The sequence below is a fragment of the Petaurus breviceps genome, unplaced genomic scaffold, assembly GCF_028583685.1.
Source record: "Petaurus breviceps papuanus isolate PSGF00001 unplaced genomic scaffold, PetGlider_PUasm1.0 76, whole genome shotgun sequence".
Lineage (NCBI taxonomy): Eukaryota > Metazoa > Chordata > Mammalia > Diprotodontia > Petauridae > Petaurus > Petaurus breviceps.
The window spans coordinates 46,846,101-46,868,484 of record NW_027186473.1 but is presented as its reverse complement, the minus strand read 5'-3'; the positions used below and the strand labels follow the sequence as shown (position 1 = coordinate 46,868,484).

General features: G+C 38.7%; 1 protein-coding gene across 7 annotated transcripts in view; it reads right to left on the bottom strand.

The window, feature by feature from the left end:
* Positions 1-22,384, bottom strand: part of GAB1 (GRB2 associated binding protein 1) — a 206,960-nt gene that overhangs the window by 72,345 nt on the left and 112,231 nt on the right. For 6 of the 7 annotated variants that reach the window (XM_069105437.1, XM_069105438.1, XM_069105439.1 and 3 more), the window contains exon 2: positions 2,228-2,522. In XM_069105437.1, the coding sequence (XP_068961538.1) occupies positions 2,228-2,522 (295 nt within the window). Of the gene's footprint in view, positions 1-2,227; positions 2,523-21,131; positions 21,260-22,384 lie in introns of those variants that run through there. The other variant, XM_069105441.1, reaches the window with a different exon arrangement.

Here is a 22,384-nt window from a genome sequence, read left to right as displayed (position 1 = left end):
GCTGGAACTGATACCGGGGTCCACCTGATTCTGGGGCTGGTACATCACCTAGCCACCCCGGGATGATTATTCTTGTAAAAATTTTGTAGAGAAGATTTTGATAAATGCATTCATTGCATCAATCCCAAAACATTTTAGCACCACATAAATGAGATCCATAATTACTAACAAGTAGATATCATGCCCACTGGGGAATGCCCCCTCCTGGTGCATAGAAACGGCTCTGAATTTGGAGTGTGGGGTCCAAATACTGTCTTGCTATATGGGGCAGGTTATATTGAGTTCTTTTGGCTTCATCTATAAAAGGAGAGAGGTTGGACTAGAAGTCTACAGTATCCTCTGGTTCTAAAACTCTAATCCTATGTGGTTTAACAGCCCCTTGGAGGGTTGAGGTGTCTCTGATACTGGCTCCAAGGACGGTAATCCTGGAACCATTCTGACTGTTCTCTTTTCCTTCTTGGATCCAAATGCTAAACAAGTTCTCCCTATATTTTGTGGTTCCTCTGATTTGTCCCCTTTTTTGCTACTCCCAAAGTCATTCTCTTGCCTAATCCCTGGAGTTGTATACAAATACACCTGGAGTTGTTCAAGAGTTTCCTGGCTGGTTTCCCTGTTTCCAGTCTCTCCTCTATTCCAGTTCAACCCACATAAGACTGGCAGACAAAGTTCCCAAAGTACTTTCCCTGTTCCTCTCTTTTGCCTTCATCTCTCTCCCTTCTGTATCATAATTATTTGTTGCCACATTTTCCCCTAGTTGAAAGTTCACTGATAGCAAATCTGTCTTCTCTATGTTAGTATTCTCAGAGTCTAGTTTTTTGTGGAGGGTGCACCATTTTAGAACTGTTTGCATGTGATTAAGAATCTCCATTTTTAGGGCAGCTAGGTGGCGCAGTGAATACAGCACCGGCCCTGAAGTCAGGAGGACCTGAGTTCAAATATGGCCTCAGACACTTGACACACTTACTAGCCTTATGACTTTGGGCAAGTCACTTAACCCCAACTGCCCTCCAAAAAGCAAAAAAAAAAAAAAAAAAGAATCTCCATTTTGACTCTGATATGCTAAAAGGGGCTAACCCACATCAAATAATCCAGGTGTGCAACACAAAGCTGTTTCTGCTCTTTTCGAAGTAATTTTTTGTGACCATCAAACCTGACAGACTCCAGAAATAATGCTTCCAAATATGGGAACCTAATAATTCATTGGTTATTTTTCTGCCACAGGATTGGTTGAATATCTGGTCTACTGGTGGGTGAGATTCTCCCTGGGCTCTCTGGGAACTCAGGCTGAGAAACTCTCCTTTCATATAGTAGTAAGCTCTCAATAAAGATTTGCTTAATTGCATCAAATCTTTATCAATCGATTTGAGAACAGTAAGAGAGTGATCAAATCTCAGCTCTATATTTCAGGTTCTTAAATGACTCATCTTCTCACCTGTATGTTCTCCAACATGTCCCCTCTACTCTAGCCACATCAAATTTCTAACAAGTTACTCTTCTGCTCACCTTTGTCTGGAAGCCCTTGCTAATGTCACTCTTTTTTTTTTTACCTATAATGCTCCTCTCTTCATTAATCAACTTCTTTCTAAACCCCTCTCAAAATCCACCTCTCCCGAGAAGTCTTCCCTGACTATGGTCCAGTCAATTCTGATACCATTACTTCAGGGTATTCCCACAGGATCAACATATAGTATGTGGTATATTTTTTTGTGTTTTTCCCTTCCATTTAGACCTGTGATTTCACTGGAGTGGGGAATGCTCAGTGTGGAAAATTCCCTTACTGATATAGACTAGTAACACATAGTTGTAGCAAGATGTCTGGGGTACTGAGTAAGCATCCAAAGTCAATGCTCCTTCCAATGTACCATGATGCCTCAGACAAGGGGCTAATTTTGACCCTACCTCTGCCCTACTGAGAGAGAGCCTGGCTCACTAAGCAAGCGCACCCTTCTAGCCTCTCAGTGAATCAGGCAACCAAGACAATTTAGATGCATTATGTATTTACACAACTGTGTGGTTTCCCTACATAGATTAAATCACAGGGCTGGCCCAAAATATTTCTCTCATTAAAGAGGTAGTTACCTTTCTTAATGTGTAACAAAGAAGGGAAACAAAAAGCATACCATCTATCTAAGCCAAGAAATCACTTTGTGAAAATTCTCCAAAACACAGCAAGGAAAGTTGACCCAATATCTTAGTTTTAGTTCAGTTCATGAAACCTGGCACTTACCTTCCTCTGTGGGGTTAAACCCACAGATGTCACAAATACAGCGAACCCACTTATTCATCTCCTCCTCACTGTCTGCTACCAAGTAGAAGATGCGGTCGATCGTGTTGATATCAAAAATGTAGCTGTTTTCAAACTCCTTTTTGTTAAATGTCAATCCGGCATCTACTTGTTGACATAAGTTTAAGTCAATAATGCGGATGGGCTTTTTGGCATGATCATTTTTGTAGTATTCCAATACGTCCGGATCTCCCGTTAAACGGCCACTTCGGAGCACAAACCACCTCCTCTTCCATGCCTGTGGAAGAAACCAAAACATCCATTTAATATGCAGGAATTAAGAACGATTTTAAAAATAAGACATGGAAAAACAAAATGTAAAAATAAGACATCTAGCAAAACAAAAATAGTTACCCTTTTCCTATAAAATTATTTGTCATTATGAAAGGTAAAATTTCCTGAAAATATAAAGCCCAGGTTTTACACTGGAGATGTATTACTATGATATGTTGATAGTCATATAGTAGAATGGTCAACACACAGAGCTCATCTCACCTGTAAGTATATGTTGTTTAGACCAATTTTTGTTGTTGTTGTTTTATTTTAATTGTGTCGGAGTGTGACCCTATTTGGGGTCTTCCTGGCAGAGATACTGGAGTATCTTCTTTTCCTTCTCCAGCTCATTTGACGGATGAGGAAACTGAGGCAAACAGAGTTAAGTGACTTGCTCAAGGTCACACAATTAAGATGTGTCTGAGGTTGGATCAGAACTCAACTTGCTGATTCCAGGTCCAGCACTCTATCCACTGCACCACCTAGCTGCCCCATGTTTAGACAGATGCCACTAGATACTCTGCCCTCTCACCTTTGCTTCTTAACCTCCCTGGCTTTCTTCAGGACTTAGCACAAACCTCACTTCCTATAGTAGGGAGTGTGTGAGACGTACTCTTTGGGACAGTGTGAGATACCCCAGGGGAGCCAGGTAGCACAGGGGATAAAGAATGGGGCTTGGAGTCATCTTACTGAGTTCAAATCTGGTCTCAAACACCTATTCGCTGTGTGACCCTGGGCGAGGCCTTTCACCCTGCTTGCCTCAGTTTCCTCATGTGTAAAATGAGCTGGAGGAGGAAATGGCAAACCACTCCAGTATCTCTACCAAGAAAACTCCAAACGTGGTCATGAAGAGTCAGACTTGACTGAAGGGTCACAACAACAAGAACAACATGGACAAGATTTACACAGGATGGGCAGGTATAGATATATACCACTGGACAAAATGTCCACTTCAATGAGCTCCCAAATCCGCAGTGTTCTCTGTAAGCTATTATGTATGTTGCTCTCTTGGTTCTGCTCACTTCATTCTGCATCAACACATATAAATCTCCCATGATTCTCTGAATTCCTCACTCTGATTGTGTTTCTTCCAGCAAACAGTAGTATTTCATTGCATTCACGTCCTACAATTTAGTAAGCCACTCCCCAATCAAGGGAGGGATTCTATTTTACTTCCTTTGTGGTTTTTTTTTGCTGCCAACACAAAAAGTGCTGCTAGGTGGCATATCTAAGTTCTTTGAGAAACCATTAAAACAATGGACAGTCTCAGCACTAAATAAAAAGTACTTTTCTTTGACCTGAAATAAAATACATGGCAGTGGGCATGAAGAAACCCCCTGTCTGCTAAGATAAATTATATCTTTTAGCTTTGGCTTCCATCTTCACCAAATCTTATTCCAAATGTTAATGATATTAGAGGAAAAGAAACATTTATAATTTCATCTTCTACTCCTTGTAATATTCCAGTGGAAATATTAATTAATAAATTATGAAATAGTCTACAGTAAGGCAACAACAAGGCTGAAAAAGGAAAAGAAGGTGGCTGAGTAATTTACAAACTAATAATCACCCCCTCAATCACTGAGAGTTGGTAAACTAAGGTAAAGACTTCTTAGAAGTGTTACCACACAGCAGAACAGCAGAATTTTTGAACTGGCAGGTATTCCAGAAAGTAGGCAAGTAGCAGAATTAGAACACGAACACACACACACACACACACACACACACACACACACACACACTCAATCACAGCGTTTATCAAGGAGCTCCTTCCCAGCTCAAAACTCTGCAGTGGCTTCTTGGGGGAATCTGCTTCATCTCCCCCAGTCTTACTTTTTTTATCTTCTGGATGAGCAAATTGTAGAGGACCTCCAAAGTCCCTCCGAGGGCTATAGCTATGAACCAAGGGTCCCACACGGTAAAGTTCAAATTATTCTGTCATGGAAAGCCCTTTCTGGACTTACCTCCTATGACAGTCTACCACATCCTCAATAATCCATCCAAATGGAATTGCTTTCCACCTTCCAAATACAATCAGTTTGTCTCTAGGCTTTTGCTTAGTGCCCGGAAAATCCTCCCTCCATCTATCACAACCTCCAGAATTCTTTAAAGCCCATCATCACTAATGGCAGTTCTTCCAAGAAACCTTCCCAGATTCTCCTCAAGTTGCTACTGACCTTCCCAGTCTCATATAGCACCCCTCTAATTTGTACATCATGCATCATAGTATATATTATAATTACCTGTATATATATATATATATTAAACACACACATATATGTATATGCATGCATGTGTGTATGTATATATATCCCCTTGCTGGTGCCTACAAGCTCGAAAAACTACAGAAATACTGCATCTCCAAAATGGAGCAACAGGGCTCAGTACCACCTATTGAACTGAACAGGTCTACTGGGGGCCCATGACCCAGATGATGGAGAGTCTAAGTAATGCCCCCTTAGCTAATGATAGATAATATTTATACAGCACTTATTATATGCCAGGCACTGTGCTAAGTGCTTTACAGTTATTTTCTCAGAGAGAGGCAGGCGGGGACACTATCAGTGCAGCGTGCAGAGAGAGGCAGGCTGGGACACCCACTGTGAGGTGCACTGAGAGAGGCAGGCCGGGAAGGCCGCATGCAGAGGCAGGCCAGGAGGAGGCCTGATCAACAAGGGGGGTAACTCATCCCACCAACCACAAGGGTCTATCAACTAAGGGCTGGGACCAGAAAGAGCAAGGTAAGAATCAAATGCAGGGACCTTGACAGGGACAGCAAATACTCCTGGGACTACCAACCCATATCCCAGAAATTTAAAAAGCCCCTATCAAGACCTCCAAGTGCCAGGATGGCAGAGTGAAGCCCGGCTGCTCTGATCCCCGCCCCCCAACCTTGAAAACATAGTAACTATTGCCCCAGGACAAAACCCTAAACAGTAAAGGCTTAGGAACCTTAGAGAAAAGGTGTGGCTAGGGCCCTGCCTCAAAAAAAGTAGAACGCAAACTACATAGACTCTGGAGTCCTACTATCCTCAGAGGGAAGAACCAAACTCAGAGGCAGACAATGTGGACTCCATACCCACAGCTGAAACATCAACAGGGAATGGGTCACAAGCACAAAAAGCTCTCCTAGATGAGCTCAAAAGGAACTCTGAAAACCAAATGAGAGAGATAGAAGACAAAATGAATAATTCTTTTAAAATAAAATTGCAAAAGTAGAAAAACAATATAATGAAGAAAACAGCTCCTTAAAAAGAAAAATGTGTGAGATGGAAAAGGAGTTCCAAAAATTAACCGAGGAAAATAATTCCCTAAAAACTAGAATCAACCAAATTAAAGCAAATAACTCTATGAGAAACCAAGAATTAGTCAAACAAAACAAGAATGAAAAATTAGAAACAGAGGTAAACTATCTCAATGGAAAAATAATTGACCTGGAAAACAGATCCAGGAGGGATAATCTGAGAATCATAGGCCTACCGAAAAATCATGATGGAAAAATGATCCTGGACAACATCCTCCAAGAGCTCATCAAGGAAAACTGCCCTGAGATACTAGAAACTGAGGGTAAAATAGAAATCGAGAGAATCTACTGGACACCTGCTGAAAGAGATCCCAAACCGAAAATTCCACGAAATGTTGTGGCCAAAGTCCAGAATTACCAGGTAAAAGAGAAAATACTTCAAGTGGCCAGAAAGAAACAATTCAAATATCAAGGAACCACAGTGAAGATTACACAGAATCTGGCAGCCTCTACACTGAAAGATAAGAGGCAGTGGAATACAATTTTTCACAAAGAAAAAGAGCTCAGGTTATAACCAAGGATCACCTATCCAGTGAAACTGAACATATTCTTCCAGGCAAAGAGATGGTCATTTAACAATATAACAGATTTCCAGACCTTACCGATGAAGAAGCCATAGATCAATGGAAAATTCAACCTCCAATTACAAGACACAAGACAGACATAGAAAGGTAAACAAGGAAAACACACACACACAAACACACCCTGTTAAAGAGTAAACTGTTTATAGACAAGTACAGGGTATGAGTATAAATTACACAAAATGACAATAAAAAAACCTTATTAAGGGCTACAAATGGACTGTAATGGAAGAAAAGGAATGAATGAAGTGGAAAAGGGTAAATTATGCCACACAAAGAAGCATAAAACAATATAGCAGAGGGAAAGAAGGGAGGGAGATGAGTATTATACAAGCTTTTCCATCATTGGTTCAGGTGCAACGAGGGAATAACACAACCAATTAAGCTTAGGACTCTATGGAGAAGAGATGCAAAACATATCATAATAGAGGGAAAGAGGGGAAGGAGAGGAGCTTTGCATGAGAGTTGTTCCTGTCACTCTTGGTGCGAAGAAGAAATAACATACTTCATTAAGTATAAAAATATCCTACAGGCAGTAGGAGGAGGAAACGGCTATGAAAGGGGGGGTTGGTTAGAAGGGAGGAAAGAAGTAAGGGGGAAGGGGTGGAAAAGAGAGAGGGACTGATAAGGGAATACTGATGGAGGTGGTGGTCAAAAGTAAAACTATTAAGGAGGGGAAGGGAGAAAAAATATAAGCATAAATAGGGGAGGGAACAGGATGGAGGAAAAAGAAACAGATAATAATCTTAACTGTGGATGTGAATGGAATGAATTCTCCCATAAAACTGAGGCAGATAGCAGAATGGATTAGAAATCATAATCCTACAATATGCTGTTTACAAGAAACACATCTGAAACAGAGGGATACACACAGGGTAATGGTAAAAGGTGGAATAAAATATATCATGCCTCAGCTAAAGTAAAAAAAGCAGGGGTAGCAATCCTTATCTCAGATAAAGCAAAAGCAAAACTTGACCTAATTAAAAGAGATAAGGAAGGAAACTATATCCTGTTAAAAGGCACCATCGAGAATGAAGCCATATCATTACTCAACATATATGCACCAAGTGGTATAGCATCCAAATTCCTAGAGGAGAAGGTAAGGGAATTAGAAGAAGAAATAGACAGCAAAACTATACTAGTGGGAGACTTAATCTCCCCCTCTCTGAGCATGATAAATCCAATTTCAAAATAAACAAGAAAGAAGTTAAGGAGGTGAACAGAATTTTAGAGAGGGTATGTATGACAGATCTCTGGAGAAAACTGAATGGGGATAAAAAGGATTATACCTTCTTCTCAGAGGTACATGGCACATACACAAAAACTGACCATGTACTAGGACATAAAAACCTCACAATTCAGTGTAGAAAGGCAGAAATAATAAATGCATCATTCTCAGATCACAATGCAATAAAAATCATATGCAATAAAGGGCCATGGAAAGACAGACTAAAAACTAATTGGAAACTAAACAATTTAATTCTAAAGAATGAGTGGGTCAAACAAGAAATAATAGAAACAATCAGTAACTTCATCCAAGAGAATTAAAATGGGAAAACATACCAAAATTTGTGGGATATGGCAAAGGCAGTTCTTAGGGGAACTTTTATAACCCTGAGAGCATACATGAATAAATTAGAGTAAAGAGAGGTAAATGAATTGGGCATGCAATTGAAAAAGCCAGAAAAAAAAACAAATTGAAAATCCCCAATTACATACTAAATTAGAAATACTGAAAACCAAAGTAGAGATTAATAAAATTGAAATTAAGAAAACTATTGAATTAATAAATAAAACTAAGAGCTGGTTTTATGGAAAAACCAATAAAATTGGTAGACCCTTAGTCAATATGATAAAAAAAAAAAGAAGAAAACCAAATTATGACTATCTAAAAGGAAAAGGGTGAACTTACCACCAATGAAGAGGAAATTAAAACAATAATTAGGAATTATTTTGCCCAGATTAAAACAATAATTAGGAATTATTTTGCCCAAATGTATGTACATAAATTTGACGATCTTAGTGAAATGGATGTATATAAATATATAGGTTGTATATATTTGTATATAAATATTTGTATATTTGTATATAAACATATACAAATATATAGGTTGCCCAAATTAACTGAAGAGGAAGTAAATTACTTAAATAACCCCATCTCAGAAAAAGAAATTGAACAAGTCATCAGTGAACTCCCTAGGAAAAAATCTCCAGGGCCAGATGGATTCACTAGTCAATTCTATCAAACATTTAAAGAACAATTGATTCCAATACTCTACAAACTATTTGGGAAAATTAGTGAAGAAGGAGTCCTACCAAATTCTTTTTATGGCACAAATATAGTACTGATACCTAAATCAGGAAGAGATAAAAAAGGGAAAGAAAAGTATAGACCATTCTTCCTCATGAATATAGATGCAAAAATTTAAATAAAATATTAGCAAAAGTACTACAGCAACTTATCACAAGAATAATACATTTGTTCAGGTAGGATTTATTCCAGGAATGCAAGGATGGTTTAATATTAGGAAAACCATCAGTATAATTGATCATATCAACAATAAAATTAGCAGAAACCACATGATTATTGCAATAGATGCACAAAAGGCTTTTGACAAAATACAACATCCAATCCTATTAAAACACTAGAAAGAATAGGAATAAATGGAGCCTTCCTTAAAATAATAGGTAGCATCTATTTAAAGCCATCAGCAAGTATTATATGTAATGGGGAAAAGCTAGAAGCATTTCCTATAATACCAGGGGTGAAACAAGGATGTCCACTATCACCCCTCTTATTCAATCTGGTACTAGAAATGTTAGCAGTAGCAATTAGAAAAGAAAAAGAAATCAAAGGAATCAAATTAGGCAAAGAAGAGACCAAGCTATCACTCTTTGAAGATGATAAGATGATATACTTAGAGAATCCTAGAGAATCAAGTAAAAAACTACTTGAGACAATAAATAAATTTGACAAAGTTGCAGGATATAAAATAAACCCACATAAAACCTCAGCATTCCTGTATATTTCTAATGAAATTCAACAGCTAGAGATAGAAAGAGAAAACCCATTTAAAGTTACTGTAGACATAAAATATTTGGGATTATACCTGCCAAAACAAACCTAGGACCTATATGACCACAACTACAAAACACTTTTTACACAAATAAAGTCAGATCTAACTAATTGGAAAGACATCAATTGCTCGTGGCTGGGTCGAGCTAATGTAATAAAAATGACAATTTTACCTAAATTAAATTATATATTTTGTGCCATACCAATCAGTTTACCAAAAAACTACTTTATAGAGCTAGATAAAATAGTAACAAAATTCATTTGGAAGAACAAAAGGTCCAGAATATCAAGGGAATTAATGAAAAGAAATGTTAGGGATGGTGGACTAGCTATACCAGATTTTAAACTGTACTATAAAGCAGCAGTCCTCAAAACTACTTGGTACTAGCTGAGGAATAGAGGAGTGGATCAATGGAATAGATTAGGTACATGAGATTCAGAATTCAACGACTATAGTAATCTACAGTTTGATTAACCCAAAGACCCCAGTTTTGGGGATAAGAACTCACTATTTGACAAAAACTGCTGGGAAAAATGGAAAATAGTATGGCAGAAACTGGGCATAGACCATTATCTAACACCATATACCACAATCAAGTCTAAATGGGTGAATGATCTAGGTATAAAGGCTGATAATCTAAGCAATCTGGGAAAGCAAGGAATAGTTTATCTGTCAGATTTGTGGAAAGGGGAGGACTTTATGACTAAACAAGGATTAGAGGGCATTATAAAATGCAATATGGATAATTTTGATTACATTAAATTGAAAAGCTTTTGTACAAATAAAGCCAATGTAACCAGGATCAAGAGGGAAGTAGAAAATTGGGAAAGAATTTTTACAACCTATGTCACTGATAGAGGACTCATTTCTAAAATATACAGATAATTGAGTCAAATCTATAAGAGTACAAGTCATTCCCCAATTGATAAATGGTCAAAGGATATGAACAGGCAGTTTACAGAGGAAGAAATTAAAGATATTTATAAGCATATGAAAAAACTGCTCTAAATCACTATTGATTAGAGAAATGCAAATCAAAACAATTCTGAGGTACCACATTTCACCAGTCAGATTGGCTAAGATGACAAAACAGGAAAATGACAAATGCTGGAGAGGATGTGGACAAATTGGAACACTAATGCATTGCTGGTGGAGTTGTGAACTGATCCAACCATTCTGGAAAGCAATCTGGAATTATGCCCAAAAGGCTATAAATAATTTCATACCCTTTGACCCAGCAATACCCCTTCTAGGGTTGTACCCCAAAGAGATCATAGAAGTGGGAAAAAGACTCTTATGTACAAAAATATTTATAGCAGCTTTTCTGTGGTAGAAAAGAATTGGAAATTAAGGGGGTGCCCATCAATTGGGGAATGGCTGAACAAGTTGTGGTATATGCATGTTATGGAATACTATTGTGCAATAAGAAATGAGGAGCAGATGGACTTCATATTTACCTGGAAAGGCTTATACGAACTGATGCTGAGTAAGAAGAGTAGAGCCAGGAGGAATTTGTACACAATTACAGACACAACGTATGTGTGACTACCAACTTTGATAAACTGGATTCTTCTCAGCAATCCAGAGACATAAGTCAAACCCAAAAGATGCATGATGGAGATAGATGCTTACATCTAGAGAAAGAACTGAGTTTGAACCCAGATTGAAGCAAACTACCTGCTCTTTTTCTTGTTTGTTTTTTTTTCCTCTTTCCCATTGTTCATTCCATCTGATACAATCCTTCTGTATAACCTGACTAATGTATAATGTGAAAGTATTTGTAGATAATATACTTGATTGTATGCCACCATGGTGGGGGGGGGGGGAAGGGAGAGAAAAATTGAAACTCAAGGAATTGTGAAAACTAATCTTGCAAACTAAAAGTAAACAAATTAATAAAGACCCCCCCCAAAACAGTAAAAAAAGAAACATTATCTCATTTAATCCTCATAATTATCTTCTAAGTACTGTTATTATCCTCATTTTACAGATGGGGAAACTGAGGCAAACCAAGGTTAAGTAACTTGCCATGGATCATACAGATAGTAAATATCAGAGGCTGGATTTGAATTCAGGTCTTCCTGACTTTAGGCCACTGCACCACCTAGCTGCCTTAGGAAGACAAATCTGATATATAAAGGAAAAGACATAGAAAGATGTATAAATTTTTTTTCAATTGAAAAAGCTTTTCAAAACCCAATCAAGACGTTCCCTAGAAAAACCACTACAGGAATAAAAAAACAAATGTAGCCTTAAAGTTGTGAATCTCCAATAGCCCCTCTCCACTTTTAACCTGATAATCAATATATAATCAAACTGTTTAGAAGTACCTAGTTAACAGTCTCTGAGTTTACCTTCCAGGGACCTTTCCTACAAAGTCAAATAAGAAGCTATTCTGACCCCTCAGAGATCTTTTCCATTTACTTTTGAAAAGTTCTCAACCAAGTTTCAGACAGTTCAAGTTGCCAGAAGTCTGATTTTTAAATAACTGGGGGGGGGGGGGGGGGGACGCGGGCGGCAGGGAGGAGGGAGGAGGGAGGACAGGGTAGGAAGGTTGCTGCAATACTTTTGTTTTTCAAACAAAATAAACAGAATAAATTTTTGCACAAGGTAGGACCTGCCCTCCCTCCATTCAGGTCCAAGTGTCCTGGTTTTGAAAGTTAACCCAGCACTCACCAGCTCTATGACCATGGACAAGTTAATTAACTTCTCCATACCTCATTCCCCTAAAACACTGTAAAATGGGCAAAATAATAACTATATTAGCTGCTTCCTGGGCTGGAGTGGGGAAAGAACTTGATAAAGCTTAAAGTTACAGAAACATGAACATGCTGTCTTCTCCTAAGAGGTTTTCCGGACACTGGTACTTAATCAACAAATAAAAACCCCTCTTCTTTGTGGTCACTTCTTGTTATATCACAGAAATTCCTGCTTTTACTATATTGGCTCTGTTTTCCCACTGCAGCTTTACAACGCACACAAACTCAGTCACATGCAAAATTAGGCAGATGAAGAAGCAGCTGATATATGGTGGAATTGGCATTGGACTTGGATTCAGTGGACTCGGGCTCTAGTCCCAACTTTGTAGTCTATTACCTGTGATCTTGGAAAAGTCATTTCCATTATTCAATTTATTAAGCACCTACTATGCAGGCACTGTGCTAAGCTCTGGTGATACCAAAAGAGGCAAAAATCAGTCCCTGTCCTCAAGGAGCTTACAATTTAATATGGAAGACAGCATGGAAACAAATCTATACAAAGCATATGTAAAGTATATATAAAATGGGATAGCAGGGCTGCATGGCCTCCAAGGCCCCTTCCAGCTCTCTATGGCTAGGATCCTACCCAGTGTTTACAAAACTCTTTCCATTAACCCAAGGCCCAAAGAGTAGCATGCCAAAGAGGCCAAGAGCCTGAATGCAGCCAAGAATGTCTTGTCATCTCAAGTATTCAATGACTGTGCATTCACCGGTACGAACATGGAGTGAAGATGACCAAAGAATGAAAAAATGGGGTCTGTCTTTGGGCTACAGTAGAGATTTGGTTCTTGCCCCTTTCCCCTCCTTTTCCATAGTGTTCAATTATAAAGGGCATTTGAGAACTCAACTAAGTAATTAAGGACAAAAGGAAAAGGGATAAAAGAAAGGGAATACACACACACACACACACACACACACACACGCACAAATACATGCACAGAGGTAGAGGCAGTTATTTCATAGGCTGGTTTGGTAAGTGAGCATCACATGTGAGATGAGCTTTCTACACAGGAAGTTACAGTCCTAAAATACGGAATTTAGCCAACCAGCACCTGCTACTTTGGGGGGGGGGGGGAAGGTGCACAACGCACATGAGAATGTTTGTTTCAGTCACATAATGAGTCACTCTCATTGAAACTGGCACCAATGAAACTAGAAAACAAAAGCAATTACATAAACTACACACTTTAATGAGGCAGATACAAAGATTCTCTGGATCACAGTACAAAGCACAATTTAGCAACTGAATAAAGCTGGATGCCAGACAAGAGAACTGACCTCAGCACCCTGGCTAATCACAGCACAAAGGCGTCTCTATGTTTTCAAAGCACAAAATGAGCCCACATAAATCACTCTTTGTTATCTGAAAATATCTGGGATTCTTAAAGCGTGTTCTATTTTTAACCTTGTTGCACTTGTCGCCCCAATGTAAGCCATAGGTTGCCCCACCAAGTCTACAGTAGCAGGGTAGTAGAAAATGCCTTTCAAAACCAAATACCCTGAATAAATTTGGGATAAAACTTTGCATGCAAAAGTCCATTTGAACTATTTACTTTCGCTGGGAAAGGAGATGTGCATGGGACAAAGGGAGACAAAAAGCTGACTTTTCATGTATCGAACTACATTTCTTGGTCAGAAATAGCATGATCCCCTTTGGGATGAGAATAAAAAGGACCGGGGTTTCAAATTCCACCTGAAGACATTTACTATATGTGTAACCCTGAGCAAGTCATAAATTTCCCTAGGCCTTAGCTTCCCAACTAGCCCCAGGGTACTGAATTAGACATATAGGGTAGAAGCTGCAGGGTCAAATTCAGGCTCAATGTGAGGAAAGTGCACGGTATAAGGAAAAACTTCTTAACGTCTAGACCTGCCCCCATAGGTAGTGATTTCCCCATCCCAGGCTGACTCCAAGCAGAAGACTGGTTGACTACCTATTAAAGTACCAGTTTGACCTCTGAGGTCCTTCCTAATTTAGGAGACTGACTTTTTTTTTAAAAAAAGGTCCTTGTTTTTTAATTTCCTTCAGACTTCCTTAGGACTTTGGCAAACTCCCTCAGCTAACTGTACACAGGCCAGACAGACTTTCTGGGTGTACCTCTTCAAAGAGTGTACCATTTATTTTACAGCACGGATGCTTAGGGTACCCTAAACTATAAGTAAGTGACAGAAAGTGAGGCGGTGACTGATGAACTTTGTGGAGAGAGCAGCTTGTTACATAAACCACCATTCAACACAGCCTTCTATTGTGCATGTCCTCTGTGGGGTGACTGATGAAAATCCACAGATCAGATGTTTTAATTCTCCTCTTATGCCTTTAGCAAGCAGATGACCAAAAGAAAGGAAAAGCAATTATGTCCTGCAAGAGAATTTTGCCTGGATCTCTTCTTTGCCCCATCCATATTCTATCCTGTCTCATGTCCTAGTCATGTGACTGTCCTCCCTTCCTCCCCACAGCAGACTGTAAAAACAACTTCAGGTTAAGGACCGGTTTCTTCCCCTATTTCCTCAATTTTATGTTCCCAGTGGTAAGCATAGCATACTGAACATATGGTACTTAATAAATGTTTCAACTGAATGGGAGGTGTAGCTTATCAATAAGTAGGATAAAGGGAGATGTTTCACTGACAGCTTCAAAGCATGTCAGGGGCAGATCTGAGACTTCTGACACAGTCTGCTTTCCATTTCATTACAGTACTCCCAAGTATTTGGGGGAAGGTGAAAGGGTTTAGAATAAGATGTCCAACCGTCTCATCTTGGAGAAGTGAAATGTGCATTCTTTGTAAGTCTAGGGCAGTGTAAATGGGAAACAACCACAGAGACCATCCCCTATTTTATTTTATTAAGATGGTGGCCGTGTTAGTAGAAAAGGTCAGATGTGAAAGATGAGTGAATGTAGAAACATTAAGATTTGGCAACTGATTGACTGTAGGAGACTTAAAGAACAGCGATGCCTTCGAAAGAAATAAAAAAGTTTGGAAATGAAGTATTTGGGAGGTAGGGTGGGAAATAATGAGTTCTTTTAGCTATCTTGTGTTTGTGTCATCTCTAGGACATTCAGTTTGAAATGTCCAATAGACAATTAGAGATGCAGGACTTAGAGATGCGGAAAAGCAAGTCATATACATACACACATGCACATACATGCATACATATATATAGACACATACATATATACACACACATAAAAATAAATATGGGAGTTATTATAGAAATGGCAATTAAACCCATAAGTTCTGATGAAGTGAAAGAGAGAGAATAAGGTAGGGGGCCTAGGAAGGAGCCTTAGGAAACACCCATAGTTAGGGATAGGCCCTGGAAGATGAACCAACGAAGGAGACTGAGAACTATTAGTCAGATAGGACAGATAGGGAGAAGCCCAGAAAGTAGAAGAGTATCCAGAAAGAGAAGGCAGTTAATGGTATGAAATACAGCAGATGGGTGAAGAACGATGAGGACTGAAAAGACCACTGGATTTGGCAATTAAGAGATCATTGATAACTTAGAAGAGTTTCAGTCGAATTACGAGATCAGAAGCCGGACTGCAAAGGATGTAGGAGGAAATGAGAGACGTGGAAGCTGCAAGAATAGAGAAGTTTTTAAAGTCATCTGATAGAAAAATATAGAAAAAAGTAGAACAGTGTGAGGAGATGTTAGGATTTGGTGACAGTTTTCTAAAAATGGGTGAACTTTGGGCATATCTGAAGGAAGTAGGGAAGGAACAAGAAAACAAGGAGAAGCTGAAGATTCAGGGTGGCGGGGAATGATTGAGGTTGAAATCTGCTGGAAAAAAAAAAAACAGGAAATAATGAAATTAGAGACAGAATACTTGGTCTTAGCAAGGAGAGGAAGGAAGGGGGAAGGTGATCAGGCTTTTTTGAGATTCAGAGAGGAGCAGAAGAGGGAGACTCTTAGAGTCTCCAAACTGAATGATTTTTTATAAAGTAACAGGCTACCAAAATGCAACTATTAGAAAGTAACAGAAATAGTAACAAAATGATTATTATAAAGCAACATGTTATAAAACAAGAAGCTACCTATGCACAGAACATAAAATAACAATAAGATAGTGACTTGCCCCAATACAATTTCTATTTGAACCCTATTGAAAAAGATGGTGGTGATAAAAAAATAACAAAAACAAAGCATGGTAAACTGCTGGGCTTGAAATCTGGGAGAAACGGGTTTCAAATCACATCTCTGACATTAGCTGTGTGATCCTGGGCAAGTCATTTAACTTTCCTGTGCCTTAAGGAAAATCAGAGGATTTATCTACTAAGGCAAAGGTGGGTTGCTGTCAATGTCAATATGGGAGGGGGGTGTTTCCCACACAGGGAATTCCCTATGTAGTCACATATTCATAACAATTCGCCTTAAATAGCACTAGAGTAAGGTTACAAAGCACATCCCTCACAAACACCCAGTGCTGGAGGAAATAACCTCTACCAGATATAACATTAAATTACGTTCTTACTTTCTTTAGTAAAATGACTGGATTTAGAGTACTGATGAATGTCCTTGTGACTTATTTCTATTATAACTGTGGCAACTGATTTTGTCCTTCAGCCAAGTTAACCCATTAAAGCAGGTGACTCTTAAAAATATAATCAGAATTCAGCAGTATTGTGAACAAGCTACATACATTAATAATTTTTCCCTTCTTTTTCTGAAAATACCATGAAACATCATAACAATGTGCAAAGTAAATATACTTAACTCACGGGACTTTTTGGAAGAAACAGAAGACATTCACACTTTTTAGACATCAGTTTTCAAGTTATAAAACTTCAGCATACCATTTCACACATAGTAAAGAACTGTGGCTGACAGGAACTCTTGCTAGGGTACCAATGTCAGGTAAATATAGTCAACTCTTCATCAGGATCAACCTAGCTAAATGCAGTATCCATTGGAGAGTTCGAAATTATCTTGAAAAGTGAAGCATGTAAATGGACAAACTGTAATTCAGCTGGAATAGGCCTAAATGTTAATGTTTGGATCTCAATGATTAACTAACCATTACCACTCTGGATTAACCCACAAAGATGGAGAGAAAACAAGAAAACATTAGAGGGACCACAAAAAGATTTTCCTTGATGATTTTCCTACTGAGTCAGAACCAAAGTTTAATTTGGACCTGATAAGCCTGAAGCATTTCCTGTATTCTGGAGAGTTACACTTTCTGGACTGGTACCATTGTAATTTGACTAAACGGCTATTTTATTCAGGAGAAACTAGAAACAAAAGTATAGTGAAATGATGATGAGGATTGATGATGAGGTTTTTGAGATATTGATTAAACAATAAATAAGCTTAATGATGCCTTTGTTGTGATGTTTCTGGGGTTTTGAGGGGAAGGACTGGCAATTTCATTGGCAGGAGGAATTCCAAGTATGGAAGATCCTTCTTTTCACCAGTGCTGATGGGACAACTCATCAGTGATTTATGATTGTAGAGAACTGCCTGGGAACACCAAGGATTCCATAGTCACATAGCCAACAGGTGTCCATCCAGGTTTTCCTGATTTCAAGGCCAGCCCTATAAACACATGACAAATTATGTACTCATTTCTTTGGTAGAATTAAACATTTGAAAATTGCTGTTCTCCCACTAAGTCCTTGTGATGTTCATTATTCAAGTCTTTCACTAACTTGGGCTTCGGTTTCCTCATTTGTAAAATGTGGGGGTTGGATTAAATTACTTCTAAATTGCCTTCCACCCCGATATTGGATTCTATAGAGAAAAATAAATTTCACCAGTCCCCTTATTCTTCCCACTCAAAAAGATTGAAAAAAAAAAAGACCTAAAATCCAAGTTCTACTTGATTTATAAGCCAATCAGTTAATGGGAGGGTTGATAAATTTCTTGAGATAGGAGAGGACTCACCAAGGAAGTGGCTCAAATAAGTAATAGCCCATTTTGTTTTAATAATGGACTTGGGTGGAGAAGAGGCAACAAACCAAGGAGAATGAGAAATCTCTTAAACAGAGGGATAGACATTTCCCCTTGGGTTCTTCTCTTACAGTTCAATAAACATAAAAATCACCCCCGGTTATATTTCATTAAAAACCACTTTAGAAAACAAAACAACTCATATTTTGCTGTTAAGATCAGCTATTTAATCCAATCCAACCAACCTACTGTGTGCCAAGGACAACATGCTTAGCACTGGGAAAAACAAAGACAAAAAGAATAACCACAAAAAAAAACAGTTCTTGTCTTCAAGTAGCTTACATTCTCCTGGATCTGCACAAGTTGTATTCCTCTAAAGTTCCATTTATTTACCTATAATACTATTTTTCCACAATCTTGTTACCAGTAGGAGAGAAGTGACAAAAAACCAGATGTCCACTCTGAAGTAAGGAAAAACAACAAAAGTATTTGCTTTAACTTACTTGACTTGTTTTCCAGGAAGCCCCATCTTTTCTCACTAAGCAAAATAAGGAAAAAACAGGCCCAGTGGAAGTTTCCACTCCTCTGGCTCTATCATCATGGTCATCTGTTCCAAACATACACACAAGTCTAAAATTTCCTGTTTTCCAACTATTGTCACCATTTTCTAGTCTCGCACTGTAGGTTCTAACTTTAGCTTAGTTATATAAACAAAAGAAAATACTGAGAATAATGCAGAACAATGCTGATACAAGTTTACTCCAATTCCCCTATACCCCCCCAAAAAAACCATTTGGTATTTCATAGCCCCAGTAAATGCTAGTTTTGCACATTCTGCCTGAAATAAAACAAATTAGCCAGCACTGAGAAAAAAAATCATTAGACTTTCATGGAAAAAGTCAAGTCTAATTCATAAGTCTCACAGTAATTTGGAGGAAGTGGGTTTAAAATTACCAACGGATGATGCTGGCAACTCACTCTTTGAAAACATTGCTAATTGTGAGTCCTGGAATCAGCACCACATTAAAAAAGAACAAACTTTGTAGTAATTAGTACTCTAGTCTACTGGAACTTTGCTATGACACGATTTTGCTAGCCTCGAGTTTGGGGGGAGGGAAGGAGGGACTTAATCAATTAACTCTTTCATTCAACAATCATTTATTAAACCCCTACCAAGAGCAAGACCTAGGTCTGGGGATACAAAGACAGGAATGAATAGTCCCTGCCACAGAGCTTAAATTCCCTGTCTCAGGATCCTTCAGTGTTTCCTATCTTCTATCTTCCTAACTTCTCCATGCAGTATTTAAAGACCTCACCAGCCTCCAACCTATCTTGCCAAACTTCTTTCGCAACTCCAGCTTGAGCCAAACTGGTCTAACTTGTTCCCAGAAAAGAACAGTTCATCTCCTGTATCTTGGCCTTTCCATAAACTGTCTCCCATGTGAAGAATGTCAATCACTTCTACCACTAGGAACCCTTTCAAAGAAAAGCTTTAGCCTTTTCTAATTACCCCCTTCCATTTTTATACCACCACGGCCCTCTCCCATGATGGTACAGTGGATATAGTGCCAGTCCTAGAGTCAGGAAGACTCATCTCCCTGAGTTCAAATGTGACCTCAGACACTTACTAGCTGTGTGACCCTCGGTAAGTCACTTAGCTCCAATTGTCTCTTTTTTTTAGAGAGAAGCCAAACCATTGTCTTCCCTCAAGGAGCTCCTATGCTAATTGGGGAGACAGCATGTGAACAGCTATGTACATACATATAAGGTAGTCTCAGAGGGGAAGGCACTAACATTAAAGGGAACTGGGAAAGGTTTCTGGCAGAAGGTGGGATTTTAGCTGAGACATGAAGGAACCCAGGGAAGCATGGGAAGGGAGGCAGAAGGGAAGATGGAGAGCATTGCAGGTATAGGGGAGAAACAGCAAGCATCCAGGAGGCAATGAACACAATCAATCTAATTTGAGAAGGGGATCATGTGGGAGAGAAACTCATAGCCATTACCTCTTACAGCCTTAGAAAATGAGGTAAAAAAAGACTATGCAAACTCTAGGATCCTTAGGACTAGACTGATCTGGAGGGTTTTTAAGGTCAGTTGCAAATCTATATAAACTTTTACACCTCAATGATTCTAGGCTAGGCACTATTAATCTCAGTTCTTCATCAACTCACAATTCAGGTATTTTCATAGGCTCAGGAAAACTGTAACATCTGTCTCACTCATCTAAAAATTAATGAGTCAGGAATCATCTGAAATCCTAGGAGTTCTGGTCAATGAAAGCTGGAGCTGACACAGATCATCCTGCCAAGGAGGCAAGGGCAAGGAAAAGTGAGTCAGAAGATTATCACACACTGTGGAAAAGGCAAAATGACTTGAATGAAAACCCTCAACACCAAGCAAGTGGAAAGAGTAATGAGAACACAAGAACACCATTTTTTTTAGATTCTGTATTTAAATTTATTTAGAATTGGTCAAAATAATGGTTCATGTGATTTTTTCTGAAAGTAAAAACTATATTCCCCTAACATTACAAGGACAAAAACTGCAAGGCAAAACAAACAAAAAACCCTTAAAAAAAAAACCCTCTCCTTGAGGCAGCTTCCAAAATGGCAGAAATCATTCATTCTGGATGCATACAATTTAAAGCATGCCAAATTTAAAAAAAAGAAAAAGAATCTCATCCAAACTGAAACCTAAATTCCAAATAATGAAATGAATAACCTTTAGACACATAAAATAAAACTTTGTATATAACTCCTGGGTTAAAATACTAAACCATTTTCAGAAAATAACCAATCCTCCTCTCCACCCTCCCCCCCTCAATTCCCCCTCAATTGGTGAGATGGGATTGGGAAATCAGTTTCCTCTTAAAAACATCACTTTCTTTTGGAAAAACTCTCTTCCTTACACCACATGCACAGAACAGCTTCAGCACTGAAGAAAAGGTTGGTGACCATTTACCTTTCTCTGTTTTCGACAAATCCAAGTGCAATCCTGCCCATCTCTATGGATATGACTTGCATGAAAATAATCCTGGCTTTCTTTTTCCTGTTAGCTTTCTATCCCACTCTACACCACCCAATCCTACTAACCTTTGACCAACAGGAAGCAGACACAATGGACTGAAAATAACATCAATTATAAGGGTAAAGTGTAATTTAATACATGAGTAGTGGGTATAAAGGATTGAGTGAGTGGAGGCAGAAGAGAGGGATAGTTTCTTGTTTCTTTCACCAAAAAAGCAATGAATAGAATTTGGAGGGGAAGGAAACAAACATTTATTAGCTATCTTCTATGTGCCAGGTACTAAGCACTTGACAGATATTATTTCATTTGATCCTCACAAAACCTGGGAGGGAGGTTTATTATCCCTATTTTATAGCTGAGGAAACTGAGGTGGACAATGGGTGACTTGTCCAGAGTCACACAACCAACAAGGTTGTGTGAGGTTGGATTTGAGCTCAGGGCTTCCTGCTTCCTGTTCTACTGTGCTACCAAGTTTCATCAAATCCTCAATGGTATTAAATGGTCATGAACTTAAAGCGAAACTCTCACCGAAAATAATTTTCAGAAAATCAAATAATTACAGTACATATACATATTCCAAGGCATGGCAAAGCTTCCATTAAAGGGACATATTGGACAGCTGCCATCTGAAGATGCGGTTGCGGGAAGATTCATCACCAAGATGGCAACAAGATACAGAGCATTGGGAGGCATTAGGGAAGAACAGACTGGTAAAATAGGGAAGGGCCAAGTCACAAAAAGCTTTGAATGAGAGACCAACTCTTTTTTATCCTGCCTATAACTGGAAGTCGCTGGAGTTTATTGGGTAAGAGGATAAGATGGATAGACCTCGGTTTTTGGGAAATCACTTTGGCAGCCAGACAGAGGATGAACTACAGAACAGAAGTATCACATCTGTGGACCACAGGCCATAAACAGCCAGATTAAAATGTAATTGGGAAATACTTAACAAAATTAATAAAAATACAGTCCAACGCATTATGAATTTGTGGTACTCTAAGTCAATATGGTGGCCCACTGGGATCCTTTTCCATTTCAAATCAATACCACTGAAGAAGAGTGAATCAGGGATGTGATTCAGGGAGACCAATTAGAAGGTTATTACAGTAATGTAGGTGAGAGGTGATGAACTAGGGCCAAGGCAGTCTGAGTGAAGAGAGTGGGACAAGCTGAACAGATGTTGTGCG